General features: G+C 42.7%; 1 protein-coding gene across 1 annotated transcript in view; it reads right to left on the minus strand.

Annotated features, from left to right (window-relative positions):
- Positions 1-19,441, minus strand: part of TACC2 (transforming acidic coiled-coil containing protein 2) — a 131,519-nt gene that overhangs the window by 72,102 nt on the left and 39,976 nt on the right. Inside the window, exons 3-4 of the mRNA XM_050899008.1 lie at positions 13,164-13,289; positions 5,462-5,593 (exon numbers count right to left, since the gene is read on the minus strand). Of these exons, the coding sequence (XP_050754965.1) occupies positions 5,462-5,593; positions 13,164-13,289 (258 nt within the window). The remainder of the gene's footprint in view (positions 1-5,461; positions 5,594-13,163; positions 13,290-19,441) is intronic.

Below are 19,441 nucleotides of genomic sequence, written 5' to 3' on the forward strand. Positions count from 1 at the left end.
AGACACTTCAATTTTGGATTCCATTTGTATCATGCTACTACTGTATGAACGAGGCCTGAATTCACTGGATCACAAACAAAACTTTAAACCCCTGTTTTCCAAATTTCTGGCCCAGCCTTCAGACTGGGACCACAAGCATAACCACACCAAAGGATGGAGTTCGTTTTACCGCTGAATATGCCTCTGCAGACCACGTCCACGAGCTAAATGCCCAAAGCTCTGTTGACATTTCCATGCACCAGAGTTGCAAAACCACCTTCACAGACCATGGGATCTTTTCTTGCTTCCATGCTTCTTTCTAAGCCTTTAAACATCTCGAGGTGTAAGATCCCTAAGACAGCTGGAGCCAGGCTTGTTAGGAAAGGAGCTGCGTAATGCCGGGAGGGGACTGACATTTTTAAAGGCGTTCATGCACCTGCCCTCAGCCGACAAGATCAGAGCGAATAACGCTCTCCGGGGGCACCTTGTTGCAGGAGATTTCAGGAGGCAGAATCCAAAGGTCTCTTGCCCTCAGGGCCTATGTGAAGAATTAGATTATGAAAACGCAGGATGAAGAAATCAGACAAGAACAGTATTCCCGCCAGGTGCAAGTCTTTGCTGTCACTGCCAAGGATGGGTGGTCAAATAATGACTGGCTAACTTCTTTAAGAAGTTACCTTACAGCTTCAATTTGATTTCAAAAGAGTTAACAGGAAATTGGTTTGAAGTATTTTTGGTATTTTTCAGGGCTTTCTTTTTGCTTTTGTTTTTAAAAGATTTAGCATTAGGGGTAGAGTGCCCCAAAAGCACAGGCCATACTTAAGCATAACATTGATTATTGAGAAATACAAAATACACCTGACTCAACAGTTTTAACCCATGCACTACCTGCTCTAGGACAAGAGGTGATCGCCTGCGAGTCCTCCACCCCCCTGGCAGTGCCAGGCTCCTCTAGCGCCCTCGGAGCTGTCACTGTGCGTGCCACAGTGCCAGGGAACAGCAACCCAAGCCAGGTGTATAATCTCTGCCTTGAATCTGTACTGCCAGTTTTGTAGGGTTGATGTAAGATGATTAATGTCATTCTAAAATTCCTTGTGGATGGATTAATTAGTGTAATGACATATTCATTTTCATGCTGCTGAACCTGTTCTAGCAGCAAGGAAATTACCATATATCGCCTCAGGGAACCTGTAAAATACACAGTAATAACAAGCAAACAGAGGGCTACCATCGCCCTTTTGTCCACTGCCACATACAGAGAGAAGCTTTACAACAGACACAAATAATTGCTCTCTTTGAGCATAAACATGCAGGCAGAACGCACCCCAGAGAGCCCAAATTCTGAACAAAGATATGGTTAGAAACCTGGTGAAATTTCCCACTTCTGTCAAGCACCCATTAATGCTTTGCCTTCTAAAAATGCAGTTACTGGAAGCTATTTGTTGAATTGCTGCTGGTTTATGGAAGCTGTTCTCTGCCAGCACACAACATGGGGGTCTCCAGGCACCCTGCCCATCACACAGAGGACTGTCCCTGCCTCGGTCATGGGTTCACCCAGACAAGCCTGCAGGATCCAGTCCCTCGTCTGGGGACCCCACCATACCAGTCCCACAATGAGCTATAAGAAAATGCACTTAGTCCACAACATTTTTGGCTTGAAACACAGCAGACATCCCAGGATTTGATGCTATTACTCAGTAATAGGCTGAAGAGATCTACAGCAAGCAACACAAAGCATCCTCCTGCCTGGGGCTGAGCAGTTCTGAACACATCACTCAGGAGACACAATCTCTTTTAAAAACCTGGAATGGAGGAAATGAATGAAGAGCAGGACTGTGGCTCACTCCTGTCCATTTGTTACAGACCGGCTGATTACATGGAAGGTATCTATTTTTTATGTTGTGCTTCAGAAGATAGTGAATGCTTTTCGGGATATCAGCCACAAAGCCTCAAGAAAAATCCTTGGGTTTTAGTTTCCAAGACCTAAGCAACTTCATTGTAATGCCTTCATTCTGTCACTATTATAAAAAAAAAAATCACTTCACTTGTGCACCAGACAGTCTGGACACACATCAGAGGTATGCTACTATCCAGTTCATATAATGCACGTAAAAAACCCAAAACCACGCCCCCCCCCCCCCAATCAAAAAACCTCAAAACCCCACACTTTCGAAACAAAGAGGCCTTGAGACTGCATTTGTATCCCTCACTTGTATTTCCCATCTCTTCCTTGCTCAGTGCGTTACACTTGTAAACTTAGTGTAATGACACATCCCTTTCAAAAGGGTTAAATTCACTCAAGGAAAAAAGCCTGGTGTTTTTGAATCCCATTTAATCCCTTCTTGGTTTTGATTACATCATTAAAAGCAACTCAGTCTAGGATCATCAGTATTGGTCATAAATGAAGGCAATACATTGATTTTTATTTACTTAATTTTACACCAAGCCTCTCCAAAGGTGGGCAAAAGGAGAAAACTTGTTTTCAACACATGATCAGGCAAATAAAAGCCAGAAGTCGTCATGCTTATCCTGTTTTTCTGTGTGACACCAATAATTCAGCTTTGCTTCCTCCCAGGGAGGTATTATGAAACGACCTGTTGGAAACCAACAACACGGAAAGCATAGCTTTCTGTAAACACTGTTGTGACTTTTTGCTTTCGGATAGAAAGATTTGTTGCTGTGCTTCCAATTGGTTCCAGGCGCATTTCAGGAAAATTAGGTAAGACAGAAATGTGTATTTAATTTCAGAGATTCAGAGAACAGCAGAAGTTCCCTACCCATCCAGAGTCTCTCAAAATGATCTGACTCCAGTCTGTTTTAGCTTTTGAAAGAAAACTGACCCCGTATCTGACAACAAGGTGGAGCCACCTCTTCAATCACATCAGCCACATTTAACATCACAGGTGTAGCTTTCAAAGCCAGTAGTGAGGCTACAGGTGAGGACAGGCACAAAGACAGCATTTGCTTTTTGCTCTACAGAACGGATTATACCTATCTCTCTTCCTCATAGGACAATCAAAGGGATGGATCAGCTCTTCAGAGCCTTTCCAGCTCTATCCGTAGGGCTTCCATAAACGACAAGTTACACTCACTAGCAATATTTCAGCACTTCTCCCAAATTATGAAGTGTCTGTGACACAGTTCATAATGTGACCATCATAATCACAGAGGACACTGAAACGCCTCAAGGATCCATTTTGCAGAAAATTGTGCAGTGGCATAGCATTTACAGAAGTTTAGCACCTTGCCGTCCAGGCAGTTGCCGTAAATGTGACAAAGTGAAACATAACCCAATTTGCATGCTATTATTTTCCATGGCTGATTGGACTTGATGCACATGCATCACATAAAAATGCAAGATAGTCCAAGAAGTATTTGCATAAGGGGCTGATTATAACAGCAAAGAGCTATTTGGACAGTAATATATTTGCTTTCAAGAGGATGCAAGAATTATCTTTAGTCCCACAGATATCTCCAATTCTCACCTCTGTATGCATCTTAATTTCCATTAAGATCTGTGAAAGTCTGTGTTCATGTTACAAAAAGAACAGACATGTAAGTTCAGCTTTAGAGAAAGAACGCTGTAAGTGATAAGACTGCTATTCTCAAGGCATAACGAGGATGCTTGCCAGTGTACATTTTGGTTACTGACATCCTAGGCTGGATTTTGATTCTGCATTAAGCAGTTCTACTAATATTACTTAATTACACCACTGTTTACCCCATCCAAGAGATTCTTATGCACATATAGACATTTACATTATTAAACACACCACATCATTATGAAAACCAAACAGAAACTTCAGAGGCACAAGCCAATCTAAATATGTGAGCACAGCAGCTCTGCTTGTCTGCAGAGTTCTAAAATTATTTCTCCTCTCTTTGATGCTGAATTCTAGTGAAAAGGAAAAAAAAAAAAATCACCATGTGTTTTGGTGGTTTCAATTTGGATTTGTAAACGATAGTCATCTGTGACTACACTAAAGCACTCACAGAATGTGAAATTCAGTCCAGGGTATCCATAAAGTTCAAACAATTTTGGATGATTCTCTGGAAAGAGCCAACATCTTGGGGTGAATATTTTCTAACTTACAACCTCACCTGACCATTTCTCTCCATTTTTAGAGAATGACCATGGTATCTACCCTTCATTCAGAAAATTCCCTCCAGATTACAGACCTTGCATACTCATGCAAAACAGACCTTCGAGCGCTTCCGTTCCCCACCAACTACACACAGGTTAGAAAGTGTGGGTCTAGTACAGTATCACAGAGGAACATTACACAGAAAACTTGGCCTAACTGTGTTACAGCAAGCACATACACTAGAGGTGAGGACACCATTTTCTGATCAAAATAATCAGAACCTTAGAACACACAGTTAACCAACATGTTGCCTAGATATTATACTGTGGATGGGTTTTTGAATAGCATTTGCTGATAGCTATTCATTCACTGTTCCACAGCCGAACATGTCTATTGTGTACATTTTAGTTGTGATTCAGAGTATCCTCGTGCTGACAGCAGCATCTTTTGACATTTTTGAACAGAGCTTTAGTGGAATAACTGTATTTCCCGTGGTGTCTCCTGTCTTGTGTCATACTTGTCACGACAAGTACAAGCTGCCAATCTGTGTTTGTGAGGTGGAGAATGCTATTCTCCAGGGAGTGCCCATTTAATATTCTCAGCTGTGCTGCGACCTTTTCCATTAATAGATGTCACAATAAGGGCATGCCTTTATTGCCGAGCCACAACAGCATACTGGTTAATGACCCACAAGACAGGCGTCATCTAAAGCTCTGACATGAATATCCAAGCACATGTCTTGTCTCGACTATATTTGAGATGGGAGGACTCAGTCTGGGGGGTTTCCAAGCAAAAATGCCCTAGGTCATCTATCAAACACTATGGCACCCATCAGTGCAAATCTGAAGGAGAAAAACATTTAACTTTGAAATCAAGATAATTCAAAATTTCTTCGGCAAGAGCAAAACCAAGCTGAACTTCTTCCTTCAGTACTGACAACTACAATGCAAATCAGTAGTGTGGGGTGGGGAAGATGCTGGCAGCATCTGAAGGGGAATGAGTAGAACAGTCTTCTTGAATATGACCTGACCTTGCACAGTTTCACCAAAAAAAACCAAAACCACCAAAAAACCCCAAACTGAACTTCAAGAAAGGAAAATATTTGGGAAAAAAGCTAAAAATTTATTAATTTAAAAATAGCAAGAAAGATCAGCATAGTAACAACCAGTGTAGTCCAAGCTCCCTCTTCTGGTCTTTTGGAGTAAATATACTGGAGCAAGGAGGTCTTGATAGTCTACCATTTAGGTTTCAAAATCCAGCAACAAAGTGTTCACGTAACTTAGACAGAGCTCCTGTTAAAGTTATTCAGCCTCTTTCACACTAGTTATGTTTTCTTAAGCAAAGGATGTACAGACATGGAAATTTATGGTAATGTATGAAATAACATTGCACAATACCTCTTTTTTTCCCTTGTGAAACCTTCAGTTTCTTGAGCAGGCAGTTCTACACCATCACCAGGGGCCGCAGCCAAAGGTACATCCTCAGAAACGAGGTTATCAACTTCTTTGCAGCTATCAGACTTCGAAGTGCTGCAAAACAATTATTAAAAATAAGCTGACAAATTTCAGAAGTGCCCATGAAACTTTAGTGAAGTGTCCTTAAAAGATTAACTTTGGCTGGATCTAAACTAAGGAGCTCATCATCCTCTCCCCAACTCCATCTCTCTCTCACCTCCCACAAATTACTTCTTCCTACAAACCCTATTTCACTTAATTTCTCAGACGACCACATAACCAGTAATATTGCAAAGTTTTGACAGCTCTTATAGACCATAACGTTAACTGCCAGAGGAATTTAACTGCATATGAAATTAGTAAAATAAATAAATCACTAATGACTACTTTGCAGTTCTCACACAGCCCTTTCTCCTCAGTGTACAATACAAACATTCAATTAAGTGACTTGTCTTTTAGAAAAAACTAAAATCCGGAACTAAAAAATTCTCTTACTTTAAAAGCTCTCCCTATGCTGTAAAGCTACAAGCACAATAATCCCTGAACTCATGACACGAATGTTAAGATTACAGGACTGTAATACTGCAGTATTTGTTAATTCCTACAAGTCCCTCTGCTCAGCAAAACCCCACAAGACCCAAGCTCAGAAGCATGACAGTCATGTAATGATTTCCAGAGCACGTAAATACAGATTGGAAAGACCAAGTTTCTTCATAGCAAGGGCAGGCACTGTGGGGCACTATGAGGAGGCATGCCCGCTCCTGGTCCCTGCAGAAAAGGAGTTCTTGCACACAGATACCAACCAGAGTACAGGAGGAAGCTGCCGTCTGCCCAAATCCCTGGCACGCAGGGGAGGGCAGTCTTGCCATTCCCTCTCCTCAAGGCAGACCAGAGCAGAATGCACTGTTACAGCTCCATCAATTTTCTGTTTTCTTAAGCAAAACCCAAATTAGGAAAAAAGCTTTCGACAGCAGTACAAATAAAACACTTCTCTCCTGAGCCTTCTCATGCTCTTTAAGAGTGTAAAATCACCCATGTATTCAAAAGATCACCCCACAAGAAGCTCACTTGCATTCTCTCTCACTTTAAGCACACTGGTAACCACACTACTCCCCCTGCTCTTGGCCACACTCATTAAACTAATGACAGAAAAGGAACTAAATAACCAGTGACTTCATGTCTCAAAAGCAGGAGCCGCGTAGGGTCTTGTCACGCCACGTTGTCCTTTCTGGGGCACCTTCGATGTACCAGAGGGACACAGATGTCCTGGGGTAGCAGCCACACACAACAGCCTCCCCTCACGCCAGCTCCTGCTTCCAGACATCCAGACACAAATGTTTAAGGAAATGTTGGTGGAACCAGGCCTTGGCTGAGAAGTTTCTTTTAGATTTCCTGAACTAAATATAAACAGCTATCTTAGTCATTCCTTTTAAAATTTCCTCTCCCCTCCCGCCCAGTAATTGTACTGTAATTGTAGAAGGTAGATTAAATTGTGTTACTGAATAAGAGTTGGTAAAGTTCAGGGACAGATTGTTCCTTTCTTTAGAAACATGTATACAAACAGAGGACAAACATAAATCACATCCCTAACTTTAGTTACAATACATATGAGCACGAGAACAGTTATTTCCCAAAGTGTTTATCCACTAACTTACTAAGATCATGAAAGCTCTTTCTGAGAGTGGTTTACCTTGATTAGCTCATATCCATGAAGTTGGTTTGTGCCATATGGGATAACTACTCAGTTATTTCTTCTAAGAAATTCTCTCTGCTTTATGCACTCCTTCCTTCCTTCCTTCCCTTTCCTCAGTTTGTCCAAACTGGTCTGACACTTGACACAGACTTCCTAAATTTTCAGTCACATCAAGTTAGAATAAATAAATAAATAAATAAATAATTTAAAAGCAAGCTGTTTCCTTTTTCATGGAAAGGAATTTTCCCTTTGCTAAAAATGTCTTTGTCCTAATATAGTAATAGCATCAAACATATACGAAGGCGATGTGACTATATAGGGGCACACGAAGATTAGAGAAAGTAAGATTTTAAAGCAAAAAGTAAACTGCTAAAAATAAGCAAATGCTGAACATCTGTTTGGAGAGTACACAAAGAATTGCAAAACCCAAACAATTCACAAGAGGGCCCAGCCAAGCAAGAATACCAAACGCACATAAAATTATGGACCTTATGTTATGAGCACATAAAACCGTCCCAGTTAATTGCTTACAGTAGCACCTGTTCCCCTCTCACCCACACCCTTCGCACAGGCCCCACTGCCCATCTGCAGCCCTTCAGCTTCCCCCTTTAAGTCTTTCCACATAAAACGAAACAATTTTCAGAGATATACTTTGACTAATGTCATTCTTAACGCAAAGCAAAACTAGCTATCAAAATACAGGCATTTTTAGAAGAGCTCTGCTCCCTGGCCTTCACAAAGCACAGGGCTTACTTTTATGAGCTATAGTAGCTGTATGTATTAAAATCCACAAATAATTTCCCTTCATCTTTCCAAGCTTCATCTAAACCGTCAAATACTAGATTCCCATAAAGACCACGCCTGCCAAGTGTCAGCTGCCTTACTTATGCAAGTGGACTTGTAAAGGAACACAGCAGAGATGCAGCTGGTACTTGCATTTTCTCTGACATCTTACACCAACACGAGTACCGGGAGGCATCCACCTGTGTGCCGTGGGCGGGCGGACTGTAGGACAGGGTACCACGGGTTGCCTCCACTCCTTTTCCCCACTGCTGTCGCGCTGACAAGTGGTCCACAGTACCAAGGAGTGCTGAGCAAGGCCATGAAAACTAGGTTTCAAGACTAATCACACCAGGTCTGGGGCTAATATTGCCACATCATAATTTTGGCACGTTCAGTACGGTTTGCAGGTAGAATTGCAACAGCGTAGTGCTACTGGTTGTTGCTCATCACCAGATGGGCATTACCTGCAGATGGCTGCTGCCCACTGGTGGCATAATAAGCTCATAAGGGACAAGGCAGAAGCAAAGCAGCTCAGAAATGGTACAGACTGCATAAATTGAGGCAGGGTAGCACAGCACAGCTGCCCCGTCCAAAACACAGACTCTGTGTCCACTCTAAACTCTCCAGCCTAAGTCTGCATCAACTCAGGTACATGTATCAACTCATGGTACTTGTATCAGATCAGACATGAAGCGGCTACATTCAAACCTCTGCCACTCCACAGCTCTTACTAAACCAGATTTGCCATTAAACTTATTTTCTAACTAGTAATATTCTAATGGTTGTAGCAAGGATACTACCAAAAGGGCCGAGTCTTCTCAGCATGCAATAAACTATACATTGGCCAGTCTTTATCCTGTAGAGTCAAGCTCATTAGAAAACAAACATTTTTCAAGCTCCACCTCTGTTTAAGTAATTCTCAAAAGTCACTTTCTGACCGTCTGCGTATACAGATAACCCTGGGTATTCCTGCCTGCTTGTGCTGCTAACACTGAGGAGCACACCCTGAGAGCATCACAGTTCCCCAAGCTGTCAACTATGCGACTGGGGAAGGTCCATCTGCAGATAAAGCAACACAGTTTTTAGTGCATCCAACATCACCTATCACAAATTCCCTTACGACACCTTAATGTGCCCTCTGCATAACAGGAGCTGGGAGAGAGGCTGATGCGGGGAACACAACGTTTTCCAACGCCAGGTTTAGAACAGCTTTCATTCCCTAGTATTCATGACAGAGCTGTGACAGCTCTGTCTGGTCTGGACTAAAAGCCGTGCTGCAGCTCTGCAACCTCAGCTGGAGATTAAATGCAAGAGCAGAAGCTTTCCTTAGCACATGGAAGGGACCAGATTGAGTTGCCCTGCCTATTACCTATGGCCTGACCCTGAAGACAACTCATGCAGCAAGTGCTTTCCAAGCTGCCATTTTTTCCTGGGCACTTGGAGGTTTTTTTGCCCACAAGACAGGCAGCAAGTTGCAGCGAACAGATAGACACTGCTCGGAAATGTTTAACACCTCTAACCATGCAGCCCACCTAAGTCATGATCTCGTACAGCCACGAGTAAGGGGCACTTATCTGCCTTCTCTGCCTTTCTAATCCAAGCATTTCTCATATAAAACAGAAGTCCTGTTGCAGAGGTCTGCACCTGCAGCATAAAGAGAAAGATGTGTCTAGCCAAAATTTCTCCTACTGCAACGTGTACTGGCAAATCAGAGTGAACTTGGCCTTCAGTTTCATTGCTAAACAAAAATGCTTGGCAGAACAGCCAGTGAACTTTTTACCTAATTCTTTTCAGGGCACTCCTCTGTCGATACAGTAAATAAAATCTACTTACTGAGCAGATGATACCATGTTGTCCCTGATCAATATGTTATCCACAGGGGAGAGGAAAGGCAGACAGTCATCCTCAAGAAGCAAAACAAAGATACAGTTTCTTGGCTGGACAGATGGAGGGACAACCTGATCTCTTATTATGCACTGCCATCTGGAAGACATTTAGCTGACCCCTACCTTATATGCACCATTATTTTTCCCTGTCAAAGTGCACACCATCTGCATTATGTGACACCCCTGATGGGGAAATACACGGAAACAAAAGGAACTTATTAGTAAATACCTAAATACATTGGGAGAAAAACACATTATAATTGTACTTTACTGCAGACAGACTGGAATAGCATCATGCCATCTAGTAGCCCTGGTAACATTTCAAAAGTCTAGTGCAGAGGTATAACCTGTAGGCATCGACACAGAGACCTCACATGTCTGTGCATTAGCTAATTTTTTTGCAGTCATATTGAAAAGCAGTGCTGCAGTATTTCTACATAAAATGCCAAAAAAGCAGTGGCTTTAATATCATCATCTTACTTATACAGGCAAGAATCTGCTCCACGTCACAGGTGAAGAGAAGATGAGGGATAAGGCAATGACATGAAACATCAAACATCACTGAAACTCTTCCCTTGGATAAGAAAAGCCCAGTCCTGCTATTACTGATCCTCATTGTGAGCATATCCCATGTGTCCTGGTTTCGGCTGGGACAGAGTTAACTTTCTTTTTAGTAGCTGGTACAGTGCTGTGTTTTGGATTTAGTGTGAGAATAGTGTTGATAACACTCTGATGTTTTAGTTGTTGCTAAGTAGCGCTTATCTTAAGCCAAGGACTTTTCAGTTTCCCATGCTCTGCCAGCAAGCAGGTGTGCAAGGAGCTGGGAGGGAGCAGAGCCGGGGCAGCTGACCTGAACTAGCCAAAGGGATATTCCATACCATGGAACGTCATGCCCAGTATATAAACAGGGGAAACATATCCCGTGCCCCATGCCACCGCCCGGAACACTATCCTGGGCCTCGAGAAGCAAATCTTATGGCGACACGGTACCCCAGAAAGAATTGAGTCAGACAACGGGGTGCCTGTCACCAGAGTTGGAGTAGCTGCAGTCATGGGAGCTGATCTCTGGGTGGAGTACTACTTTCATTTGCTACTAACATTATGTTGTTATCGGTTTAGGTCTGAACAAACGACAGAGAAATCAGCAGGGTTTGTTACTGCCGGAAGAGAGTTGCACCATGCCTGTTTCAGACAGGAGCTACAGCAGGGGTCCAGCTGCGTTGATATTAACCCCTCTTCTGCTGACCAGCTGCATCTGCAGGTGGGCACATGTGGGAGCTACTGCATTTCTACTGCTGGGACACCAGGGAACACCTCTGCAAGGCTCACAGAGAAGCTGGCAAGCAACAACAGCCTGGACAGAAAAGACAGGTGCAAGGAGAACAGGTAGGCTTTTATGTCTAAAGCTGAACAAGGATGCAAAATAAAGGAATAAGAAGACCAAACAATACTGACAAGAGTTAACTCGTGCAGCTTTTTAAAAAAATAAACAAAAAAAATAAAACCAACAAACACAGGAGAACTACTTGCAGCCAGATTCACTCCAGTTAACCACAGTGTATCTCTCTCTCACTTTCCTCCGTTTCAGGAACCGAAAAACTACCTACTTCCACGCTGAATATCCCTGGTTTGCAACTTTTTAGCAGTAAATCCTTGCAAAAATCCTTGCACCTTCCTCAAGGTCAGGATATGGAAACAAGAGCCAGATCCTGTGGTTGCTGCACAGTCTGTGTGCCCTCACCCCTACTGGGCTCAGCCACCCTGTATGGGCTAACTACAGCTCAGCACCAGCACTCGCAGCCTACGCAACTGGGATGAAGCAAGGAACCCTGAGACTAACTTTTGGACATTAACGGTAAAAACATTTTAAAGACAGAAGTTATGAAGTAGATCAAAAGAAAAGGTATAATATAATTAACTCGAAACTCCAGATCAAGATGAGAATGTGAACAGTGTGAATTCGTGAGGTTTACAAGCAGCAGTAAATTAAAACACTGAGACTGCTCTTCCTAAATGTTTCCTAAAGTGACATTTAATCACAGACAGCTTGTGTGCCTTTTTCCCTACAAACAGCAAACTATCACCCCAAGGGCAACAGAGTCTTCTGTTTCAGACTGTAGTCCAGAGATCATATATAAATCTTCCTAGCACTTTTGGTGTTAGTCTTTTTTCATTCCTCCACATTCAGAAAGTAGCTCATAGCTCCACCTTAATTACTCCTCACTCTTGTCTAACTGCCTTGCTACTATGGCCAACAATCCATTTGCAAGAAAAAACAGAATCCACAAAAACCCACCAGTAACCCAATTACATTTGTTAAAAACAAAGAAACACAACTCTCTTGAGTAAAAACTTACAAGAACTGGAAGAAATTCACATCATTAGCTTCCCACTGGAAGCTTCTCTAGATCATCTTACCCCAATTGTAGGCAAAAAGTTGTTTCTCACAGATTCACTCAGCCAGCATTAGCAACTAACCAGCTTGGGGACTGATGGAAGACCAGTACGGGCTAAACAGCAAAGTCACCCAGCTTTTAAGGTGGATTGCGCAAACCACACAAGCTCCTTTCTGCCTTTGATAGCATATTATTGCTACTTCAGCTAACCAATTTAATGCTAGCTTAAATATATTGTGTATGTTTACACTCCACTGAATTCACAATGATTGAAGTGTAAACACACCCTACAAGGCTTCATCTACCGGTGGCAGTTAAGACAAATTCATATGCCCAAAGATCCTGACAACCCAACTGCCACCAGCACAAATAAAGCAAGTTTCCCTTCTCAGTGCAAGTAAAAGCAGACAAAAAGCCCAGTGTCCAACAGAGATGAGATACTTGAATGCTTTATGATCAGCATTATACTGTTAAGGAACTTCTCAAAATTAAAGAAAATGCCGAAAGGATCAGTTACCTTGTACTAATCCAAAAAAAAGTATAAGCACCTAAAAAAATATAAGGCATATATTGCACCTTCACGTGGCATGACCCTCCTTATGTGCCAAAGTGATTCAATCTCAGGGGAAGGTAAACGTCATCTTCCTTTGAAGGTTTTGATAGAGGCAGATACAAATTCTGCTAAAGATTTCCAGCGACAGATGCTCCACTGACTACAGACTCAGCAAACCCATCAGCAACTGGCCATACCAGACATATATCCATCCAAGAAGAGTAACAGCGATTTCTTAGCTAGCGCTGACCTCGGTGGTCCTCCACCCGCCCACATCAGTAAGCAGTTTGCAGCTGCTTCCCACCGCTCCAGCTGCAATGGCTCTGTACAATACCTTGCTGCAGTCAGCTCAGCAGCATCCACGGCGTCAACATTTCCATATGCCGCAGAAACAGCTAAGGGTCGCTCAGAAGGATCAAGGGGAGAAGCCAACTGTATATCATCACCTCGCCCAGGAGGGCTGCGGAAAGAAAAGACATGGAAAAAGGCAGCCTTAGAGGTCTGAGTTATTGCAGAACTATTGTCATTTGGCTGTCTGAACCCCTGGACTTTAGCATGTGTATGCTAACTCGTGTGTTAGGGAATGCAGCGAAAGTTGGCGTTTTTCATGTAAGTTGCTTTCGTGCACAGCTCTACTGTTCCCACCGGCCTGAAGTCACTGCATTTTTGTCTGTGTTACAACTGCAGGAGCAATGAGATAGTGCAATCCAACAGCAAATTAACCCCATTTTGATTGTGATTTTACAAAACAAATGAGAAAATGAGCTACTGCTTGAACAGGAGAAATGGCAAGACTTCCTTGCCTAAAAACCACGTAACACACAGGGAGCTCCAGTCTGGCTTTCACCTGCCACAGAGCTGCGTGGGGGCTCATCACTGGGAGCAGGGAGTCAGACAAAGGTGTCCCGGGTGTTGCAGGGAGCACACGCAGGGAGACACCCAGCCTTGTCCCATACCCGGGGAAAGCAGGGTGCAGCTGAGTACCAGCACTAACCTGGCTAAAAGAAAACAATTTGGAAACACCCCCTTGAATCAATAAGGAAAGGAGCCTCGCTGAAGAAGTGGGTTTCGTTTGTTTTTAACAAAGACATCAAACCATGGGAATCCCCTGAAAACAATGTTTTTGTTGCCTACTTCAACCTGACTTTCCCATGTGGCCACCCAGAGACCAGGGCCCTGGAAGTGTCAGTTTTCCCTGGAACTCACTGAAATCCTCAGGTTTTTGTAAAACATAAAATGTGACCTTTAATGGGGGTTCCAATTTCACATCTGCGGATTCACCCAACTGGCTCGGTTTTGAGGTGCCGCTTTCCTGAACACCCTTCTGTCCATGTTGTTTCCAGTACTACCAAGTGAATACAACTCTGTACACAGATGGATGGTACCTTACACAGACAGATTTGAGCAGAGGTGTATAAACTTAAAACTGTCCCTCAGCATCTGGAATTTCAGCTTAAAAATAAAAATCCCTAAATCATGGACCTCATCTTTAACACTAGACAATTACTTCCTTACCTAACTGCAAATCCAGTGGATCAGTATGATTCTCTACTACAGTCTAATTTTGGTTCAAAGAACGTAACAAGGAGTTAAACTGCACTATAATAATGTCAATATTATTCTGGGAACTTCACACTTCACATATTTTATCTAAAGGATTCTGTAAAGTAACACGTTCATATGGGAATAATGATTTGCTCAGCTTGTTTTCTGATTTTTTTTATTTTGTTTTTAATTAATTACACCTGTGATCCTTTGTCAGCCAGTGTTTCTGCTTTTCATTTCCAGTGTTTTCACAGCATCATTCTGCACTCAGTCCAATTCGTTTGTCCACGGCATCCCTGACAAGCCAAGTGGCATTCTTCCCTCTGTTACACCAACACTAACAAGAGCAGGGTTAAGCCACTGCACCGAGTGCAGTTCTCAGATGATGGCCTAGAACATTTGGTCATTTTTTAAACTGACAATATTACTTTTATCTAGTTACGATACTAAGCAATTAACTGTCCACATGTTCTCTGGTTTAACCACACCTGAGGGCTCAGCCTGTTGCAGGAAGCTTTGAGCTAAGATGTTTACAAGTTCTAAAGTCCTCTCGCTTGTTAGCATAAAAGGACCAGTTTTCACTCATCGCTAAGAGTTGCATATACTTAGAGCACAAACTGGAGTGCCCCCTCTGCTTTGCCTTAAAACCAGTGTTTAGAAAGTAGATCTTGACAACGGGACATTGCAACTTCTTTGCTATATACATACGGAGTGAAACACAGATGGGCAGATCTTGTTCTGGCTACTGACAGAGCACTAAGGGTCTTTCCTGTGAACATACAGAAAGTACAGCACAAGCCAAAACTGCAGTTGAAGCTGTTGTACTGGTGTGCCCCAATCTGGCGAGAAGCGAAGTGTTTGCCTGCCGCCACTCACATCCGCTGCACCACGAACTCCCAGACGGCGATTTTCATACAGTCTACGGACAACGTAACTTGAAACTCGGGCTCGGGGAGGTGATGGCGAAGCTGCTCATTGCCAAGTCACCCCGCTCTGTGTGGCACAAACAATGAAGCTATCCAAAAGCTGCTCAAACTAGTTCCACAACTGACATTCCTGGGCATCACAACCGCCTTCGTCTTGCAGGCGCCTGCCGCCAGGTCCCTGCTGCAAGTCCTCTGTAGCAACCGGCCTTTTAGGCCAATTTGTTTCAAGAATCGAGCTCTGCAGAAAGGCCACGAGCTTTTTCCATTCCATTGCCAGAGTTCTGGGACAAGTCTGGAAGAGGATCTACTTAAAATGACTTCCAAATTCTACTTATGACAAGCATGACTGAAATACTTTTCAAAGGAAAATACCTCACAGTTTAACAAGCAGTTGCTTACTAACAGCTGCAGCGAGCACACTAAATTCAGCCCAAAGACCAAGGGGTTCAGTCTGTTATTAGCGTGTCACAAGTGAAAGATGTTGCCCATCAAGTGTCCTCAGGCTCTTGAGTTTCATAATTTCACTTTTAAGGCCTCTACTTACCCTTGAAAAGAGATTTTCTAAGTCACTGTTAGAAGGCAGGTACACAAACAGCAAGTTTCAGACAAAGTCTACGACAAACTTCAGACAAACTATGACGACCCATAGTAGTCATTAAATATCAATGAATGAATGAGAAATAACTGCATAAACCTATGTAATTTCTTCTGTTTAAACACAGGAGGTCTGACCTCTGTCTATGTAAGAAGCTTTCGAACCAAGGCAGGAAATGTATTTAAAATATGTAAAAAAGCACAGCTTTACACACGTGGACACAGAGGCAGGCAGGTTCAGGTCCTCAGCGCCAACCCCGCGAACACAGCGAGAGCTAGGTGCTCTGGTGGGTCCCTTTGTTGCTCTCCTACTGACCTCAGTGAGATGGAAAACTTAAAACCCCAATTTCATACTAAAGCTTTAAAATGTTTTGACACTGGTGCTGGAGACAGAAGGCAGCCACGGGTCTTGGCATTTTCTCCCTGTCCATGTTTTTCCAATCAGGAGAGCTGGATGTGACTCCCTTTGAACAGTCAACAACAGCTCCAAGTTTACTCCAAGGGAAACCAATAAGCATTTCAAGCCCTGCTATCTCCTAGTCCCAAACATTTGGTTGCTTTTAATGAGATAATGGTAAGATTTATAGATCCTGCTCTTACTTCAGAAATCTCTGGAAAATGGCACCAACAACCGCAAGGCAGGACTGAGCTCTCAGCACTCTCATCACCCGCTATTTCGTTTTCTTCAAGAAAGGAGATGTTGCTCACTGGGTACAGCAAGGCTGACAGACAAAATCCTCTAGATTTCATATTTGGCTTCGTAATAACTGGGGCCAAAGAATCAATTTTTTGAGCCTCAGTTTACACATGTATAAAAAAATACTAATTAATCACGGAAAAATATTGAGAGTATTTGCTATTTCTGATAAGTTCTTACACCACAATCCTTTGCAAGGGAAAGAGATCTAGCAGCATCTACATCAGTTCAAATAATTCACTCATTCAAACACATTGTATCTCACAAAATTTCATTCATTTTACTAAGTAATTCCTAATATTCATTTTTACCTTCTCATATTTTATTTTGTAGCTTATCTCATACATTAGCCACATTCATTGAAATAAACTTCATGTGCAGAAAATCCAACAATAATCTGCTATAGTAACTCTATGCACCTTTCGTATTTCTGTTCTTTAAAAGTATTTTCATGAATATTGGGACTCCTGTCAATATAATTTAGCAGAGTAGGAGGTAAGAAGCTATTTCTCACATTAAAAATCAACATTACTGGTATCAGAAACTAAAACTAATCTTGCTCAGGAAACAGCTCAGGACTGCTGCATAAACTACCAGCACAGGATTAAAACCAAACAAAACCCTCTTTTTTTTACCCCGTACTACTTCCTGTGAGGTAATTTAAGATCGATTTAAATATTAATAGAATTTTAGGAAAAATATGAGATGCTAAGACTGAAATGGAAAGTCTGGCTTTATTTCCCAACGAACTAAAGGGACATCCATACAACCAAATGATGTCCCCACAGGGCAAGTCCATATGCCAGCAATAGCTTTAAAAGCTCAGACACAGCAATGACTTTTGCTGGTTGCTATGCATAGATATAACCAAGGCTTTACTTTTACCAGCTAAACACACACTCACAGTCAAAAGTTCAAGTTTGGGGAAATATGCTGCCTTTTGTAAACCCAACAAAGACTTCGTTATGCATTTAAATATGTGATTTTGGAAAAATCTCTCAAATTCCTTCTATAGTCTGGAGGAGAAACTATGCCTTAAGTGCCTCGCATCAGCACTTTGTATTTACACTGCAGGACCTTCTGCATGCCTCAGCCAGGCTGAGTCCTGCTGAGCTGGGCGCTGTACAAACACAGTAATAAAGGTTTCCAAGAGATGAACTGCCATGTGTTAATTAAACAAATAAAATCTCTGTCATACAGGGGACACATGAGTTTGATGTACGGTGCTGTGCATAGCAGCCTTTCTACACTTATGGAAAAAAAACATTGCCACCAAGATACCAGAACTGGCTCCTGGGGGAATTAGTCCATTTATTTGAGATTTACATGCTCTTCCTCTGAGCCAGACTTGAGCAATCAGCAGAACAGGTCTGGATGCTGGGTGACTGTGCTCAGAGCACCCAGGGAGAGCCAGCCCAGCCCACCGCGGCTTGGGCAGCACCTGAGTCACACCTGTCCCCAAGGAAGGGAACTGCCATCGTCCTGGCTGAGCAATAGGAACCAGCTGCATCTCCCAAAGGCTGCAGACTGCCTGCAGTCCACACGGGAACACACGACTGCCTGGCTCCGGACGCAAGGCTGTGCTTCCAGCAACAAGGGAGTCCCTTCTCTTACTGCAAATTTCTGTACTAAGAAAGTAAGAAAGGAAAACAAATGCAGAAACTGTATTCTGGAGCAATGAAAGCATTTTTTAAAAGACTTCCTGAAGGCAATACCCCACCTATGAAAAGCAACGCCAGAAACCCAGCTGCACAGCAGCTGGCAATCCCTGCAGGTAACTCCAAATTACCCGGCCAAGCGGGATGATAGTGCTATCGCTGTCAGGCAATCCGCGCACGTGACGATGGAGCGTAATTCTCAGAAGCGATACTCTTCTGGCAGTGCTTGTGGAAATCCTGACAAGATAGAGAAGTTATCTTGGCAGGGGATGGTGTTTAGTCACACATTACCTGAGGGCCTGGACTTCCTCTCTCATCCAGCCCTTCTTGCTTAGAAGTCCCTTAATTTTTGTAACACACGTATCCAGATTGATCATCGATGTGATTAGTCATAACCATAATATAGAAAAAAAAATTGTTTTTTTTCTGCCTGAATATTCTACATTACTGTGGTCACATTAAAACCTAAAACTTATGGGGAGTTATTACATTAAACAAACAAATACAATTATTTTAGATTAAAAGACTTAAGGGGACTGAAACACGCGTTACAGTATTACTTCCTTTGCAAGCTAAAAGAGGGACAACAGAAAGCCACATAAAAGTGTTAGAAGTATAAATCATGCCTGCACAGGATGAATAAGCATATTTGCTGTAATAACTGTCAACCATTATAAAAAGCCCATAACGTCACCACCATGCAGCTTTTAGAGCCTCTGAAGAGCTCTCAGTCACGTCCTGATGTCATTGGTGCAGAATTTAAAAGGTTCCAAATTTCAGCTAGTAAACCTGAACCAAAAGTTTCTCAGTGCGATCAACACCACCCCCCCCAAAGTCTCCTCACCCGCTGACACGCTGGCCGAGCAGAAACCCAACCACGAGCCATGGCAGGAGCCACAAAACCATCCAGTCTCTTTCTTGGAGGTAAGGAGAGTTAATCCTCTCCCAGAGCTGGAGGCAGCGCTGTGTGAGCAGGAGGGCATTTTACTCGGTAGCAGTGTTACTTCTCAAAAAGTTGTTCAAAGGGAAAAAAGGAGGGGGAAAAAAGTGCAATAATCTTTTGAGAGAGAGAAAAGCAGTGGTAAACAACAGCTAACTTTTAATTTCTGATACAGACTGTAACAACTGCACATTGCTTTTGTTATTTCCTTGGCTAACTTTCCCCTCACAAGTGTCTACTTACCAAGGCCAG

Source organism: Gymnogyps californianus, chromosome 6 (assembly GCF_018139145.2).
Source record: "Gymnogyps californianus isolate 813 chromosome 6, ASM1813914v2, whole genome shotgun sequence".
Lineage (NCBI taxonomy): Eukaryota > Metazoa > Chordata > Aves > Accipitriformes > Cathartidae > Gymnogyps > Gymnogyps californianus.